General features: G+C 52.2%; 1 protein-coding gene across 4 annotated transcripts in view; it reads left to right on the top strand.

Annotated features, from left to right (window-relative positions):
• The window catches only part of Celf5 (CUGBP Elav-like family member 5), a 23999-nt gene extending 19827 nt beyond the window's left edge, over positions 1–4172 (top strand). For 3 of the 4 annotated variants that reach the window (XM_021204646.2, XM_029542143.1, XM_029542142.1), the window contains 2 exons: positions 555–698; positions 1060–1898. In XM_021204646.2, the coding sequence (XP_021060305.1) occupies positions 555–698; positions 1060–1187 (272 nt within the window). In that variant the 3' untranslated portion in view covers positions 1188–1898. Of the gene's footprint in view, positions 1–554; positions 699–1059 lie in introns of all 4 variants that reach the window. The other variant, XM_021204640.2, reaches the window with a different exon arrangement.
• The last annotated feature ends 765 nt before the right edge of the window (positions 4173–4937 follow it).

The raw sequence follows: 4937 nt of genomic DNA, 5'->3' as shown, positions 1-4937 counted from the left end.
TGCGCCACCGCTGCCCAGCTGGAATGAATTCTTACTTTTCATCTCTCTCTCGGCTTATTTGTTTGTTTATTGATTGATTGATTGATTGATCGGTGAGGTCTCACACAGCAACCCTCCTGCCTGACCTTCACAAGTGCTGAGATGATAGATGTGGCCTCCAACAGGCTCCAGGCTTCTTTTAAGTGTCAGGTGTTTCTTAGACCAGCGCAAGGCCCACAAGCCACTGCTGAGCCACACCCAGGGCTCCCATCACTTCACCCCGGTCACCTGACTCCAGTACATAGCCTGCAGGAGGAGGCTGGCAGCAGAGGATGTGGGGCTTGGGGAATCATCAGAGAGGCTCTGGCCTGTGGACAAAGAGGCTATCTGGGTTTGGTCTGTGGCTGGGTGAACTGATCAAGGCTTGCAGGGCCCAACCCTGCTCCTGGCCGGTCCCTCTGTCTGGAGAAACGCCTCACTCTATCCACAACCAGAGACAAGGACTGGACCCCAACCCAGGGGGGGTCCGCCTCCTCTCCTTGGGGGCTTTATGTCTTTCTCTCCCCCACCTACAGGTCCCGAAGGCTGTAACCTGTTTATCTACCACCTCCCCCAGGAGTTTGGAGACACGGAGCTGACCCAGATGTTCCTCCCCTTCGGCAATATCATCTCCTCCAAGGTGTTTATGGATCGGGCTACCAACCAGAGCAAGTGTTTCGGTGAGACATACCTAGAGTCCCCCCTCCCCGCCATTGAGGGTCTGGGGGCGTGGTCAGGGTGGAGCTCCCACCTAGAATTCCACATTGAGGGTCTGAGGGCTTGGTCAGGGTGGAGCCCCGCCTAGAGTTTCCCAGTGAGGGTCTGAGGGCGTGGTCAGGGTGGAGCGCTTGCCTGGTACATATGTACTCAGTGCCACATCAGTGTTGTAGGAAGAAAGTGAAGCTGTTGGCCCCTGCACCACAAGGGAAGCTGAGCTGATTGGATGAGGTGGGAGTGAGGCCCCCAACTCTAGAGACCAGAGTTAGCCACTTGAAACCCGGACCACGCCCCTTACCAGCTCCCGTCATTTTGTTCTCTCAGGATTCGTGAGCTTTGACCACCCAGCCAGCGCGCAGGCGGCCATCCAGGCCATGAACGGCTTTCAGATTGGTATGAAGAGGCTGAAGGTGCAGCTGAAGAGACCCAAAGACCCAGGACACCCGTACTGACCACGCCCACAGCCCTTCAGTGCTGTGGGTGTGGCCCCAGGTGAGCCGCCAGGCGGCCCTGTGCTCTGCCCAGCCCTGGTGTCATTCACTCTCCTCCCATCCCAAGCTCACTCTCCAAATTCTGGGGGAGGGGAGTGGCACTCCAAGAGGCCCACTGGGGATTCAAACCCTCCCCCATTACCTTGTGGCTTGGGTAGCAGAGAGGGTGGGATTAGGGTGGGGAAACCGGAGAGAAAGCTAGGAGGTTCCACCCAGGGGACTTCCTTCCCAGGGAAAGTTTTGAAGAATGAATAGAAGTTCACTACAGTGAACTTCTGGTTTGGGGCTTGTGGTCTGGGGTGAAGGATGTGATGGGCGGGGCTTCTATCCCATCCTGTGAAGCTTCAAGCAGAGAAGCCCTAATCCAGAGAAAGGATCTGTGTCCTGCAGTTGAACTTGGAATGCCTAGTTAAGCTTGGCCCAGGACTGAAGCAGAGGAAATAGGGACACATCATAGCCTTGTGGTCCCCCACCTCTGTCCCCACCAGCTCCCGTGGACCCTGTCTTCTAATTTCATGCCCAGTGGGTTAACAAAACCCAGAGTGTCGCTTACACTCTCACAAAACAACACAAAACCAAATACCCAAACAAACAAGCAAAAAACCCCAAAAGTCGATTTCCCCTTCAACAGTCTCAGCATTTCTTTGGGACTGAACTGATTTTAAAAGGTGGAACCAACTGCACAATGACTTCATGGAGGTGACAGCTCGGCTACCCAGCAGCAGCAGCCTACAGAGCACCCAGGAATACTTTTTCTTTAGGTTGTTTTTTTTTTCTTTCACCGCCCAGCCCAGGGCCTGGTAGAGATCGACAGTCTTTAATCCTTCAATGTTTTTTGTCCGTTATCTGGGTCTTTTGGGCTTTATATATTTTGGCTTTGATTAGGAAACCCACAAATCAGGTAGAAACCCCCAGACGGCTGCCATATTTCCAGTTTTAACCCAGTGTCCTGCTGACCATCTGCTCTGGCCTGGGGATGGAGGTTCCATGTCAGGAGCAAATGTCCCCAGACTGATGGTGACTGTCAGGAACTGTTGTTTTGAAAACACTGGGGTTTTCTTGCCTGGACAGAGCGGGGCAGGGTGTTCTGTGCCCCTCCCCCCCTCCGCTCTACTCCTCCCCAGTGTCCCCATCCTCCCCAGGTTGAGTGGTTTAGCTTCCAACCACTCCAGGACTTTTATGTAAATTACAGCCAAGTTTGGACACCAGCTCTCCCAGTGACCCCCTTCCTCCACTTGTCCCGTACTCACGGCCCCCCAAATCCCGGAGCCACCGAAAGTCACTTGAGGTACAGAAGGCTCCGTGGTGTGTCGTGGGACAGGGAACAGGAGTCCAAGCCTGGGTCTGAGGGGCCCATACACTGCCAATCACCCGCCCCTCGGCTTGGGGACACCCCCACCTGACTCGGAGGCTTTCCAGGTCAGCCAGTATCCCCCTTAGCCAGGATCTCCCCTCCACTTCCTATTCCCCGTAGCTGCGCATAGACGTGCGCACACCATAGACAATATATTTTTGGAGAATGAACCACAGCGGCCAAACTCCGTCCAAGTAGGTGGCACTGAGCCGGCCAATCATCGGGGACCAAGGACAGACCAGCTGAGGCCGGCTGGATGCCAAACCAGGACCCCGTCAACACCATATACCTCCAGTTTTTGGGGTCTCCACGGTTGCCGCCCCCACCCTGCCCCTCCCGCTTTCATAGCCTTACTTGGGTGACCAGGTGTCCTTAGCTTCCTGCCAGGGAAGCCTCCTGTCCCCCACTGCCCAACCAGATCGCACCCCTACCCCAGCCCTTCCTCCAATCACCAGCTGTAAACTGAAAGTCTTGTACCTGAGGTCACCGTGAGTCAGACGTGGCCACACCGGACCCGGTTGCTGACCCCGCGGATTCCTCTCTCCTCTCTTCTCTCTCCTCTCTTCTCTCTCTTCTCTCTCCCCTCCCTCTCTCCTCTCTCATCTATCTATCTATCTATCTATCTATCTATCTATCTATCTATCTATCTATCTACCTACCTACCTACCTATCTATCATGTTGGTGGTCTTTTTTCTGAGTGAGTGCCAACAAGACCACAGAGAAGAGCACGCAGGGGCGCGGGGACTCACTGATAATCCGCTTTTGATTCCTAGTTGGAGGTTTGGGAAGACTTTGGTGGGGGAGCCACCCCTTGTATATTTTACCCAGCCTGCCCACACACCCACCCACCACAAAGCACAGAGTCGTTAATTTGGACATCCCACCAAGAGGGGGTGAGGGGGTGGGGGTGGGGTCTGAATCCCTTCTGACATGTCCAAAAGCAAAAGAGACAACGTTTTTTAAGGTTTAAAAAAGAAGATGTAAAGAAAAAAATTCCCTTTTCGTTTCTACCAAAATGTTTGTTGACTGACCTAAATTGGGGGTGGGGGGAGCGAACAAAAAAACTACCCTGATTCTGCCCACCTTGTTTCGCGTTTCCGGTTCGATGATCCCTTGTTCTGAACGTAACACAGTTAAGACTGTGTTATGAAGTGTGCGAACGTGTGTGTCCGGGATGTCGCTGTGTTTTCCCCCCACCTCTGCCCCATGCAGGTTGCCCGCTGAGTGCGTGCTGGCGTGCGCTGGCGTGCGCACCGTCTAGTTCATGTTTACGAGCTGTAAATACCATTTTTATACTCCACATGAGAGACCCTATGTGATTTGTACAACGGGCTTAATTTCTGCTACAATGAATTTCGTGAAATTTCAAACTTCAAACAATTTTGGAGAGGAGCAGAGAGAGAAGGCCAAAGGTGGAGAGGGAATGTGGGGTTTGAGTACCCGTGCCTCCTGTTTGTGTGCGAAGGAGCGAGCTTCTCAACGTCAAATCACCTCTCCTTGGTCTGGAAAAGAAAAACGAAAAACAAAAACCTAAAAGTTTATTTAATAAAAGTTTTACTTGTTAACAGGGATTATCTGTCACCTTGTTTTCCCATCATGGTGCGCTCCTTGTTTGGAACTGAGTAATATTCCAATGTGTGAATAAAACATGTTTTTCTGAGGGCTGGAGAGGTGGCTCAGGGATTAAGAACACTGACTGCTCTTCCAGAGGTCCCGAGTTCAATTCCCAGCAGCCACATGGTGGCTCATAACCATCTGTAATGAGATGACGCCCTCTTCTGGTGTGTCTGAAGACAGCTGCAGTGTACTCATACACATAAAATAAATAATTCTTTAAAAAAGAAAAAAACATGTTTTACTGAGCTGGGCTTTTTAACCCGACAGGAGGCAGAGGCAGGCAGATCTCTTGAGTTCGAGGCCAGCCTGGTTCACAGAGCAGATTCCACAAAAGGAAAGGCTACACAGAGAAACCCTGTCTTGAAAACTAAAACCAACCAACCAAAATCATGTCCCAAGGTCCTAATGGATTCCCTAAAATCTGCAAAATCAACGTGTCCCCCAGCTACCCTCCCCCCTTGCCAGCCTCTCCAGCAGGCATCTGGGCACCCCTTTCTCCTGGGCTGCCAGGAACGCACTCTTCCCACCTCGAGGGCCGGCCTTGTTCTGTGTACAGGGTGGGGCTGCACAGGTGGTTCTCAGCAGTCACCCCTGGAATAGGAAGATAAACCTCACCTGGGAGAGACGGGATGCAGAAGCCCAGGCAGCCTCATGAGATTAGGTCTGAAAACGGAATAATAAAATAGAAAAGATGAGACTACAGGGAAGAAAATAAGTAAATTGTAAGATAAACTTCAAA

Source organism: Mus pahari, chromosome 9 (assembly GCF_900095145.1).
Source record: "Mus pahari chromosome 9, PAHARI_EIJ_v1.1, whole genome shotgun sequence".
Classification (NCBI taxonomy): Eukaryota; Metazoa; Chordata; class Mammalia; order Rodentia; family Muridae; genus Mus; species Mus pahari.
This window is presented reverse-complemented; position numbering and strand designations above follow the sequence as displayed.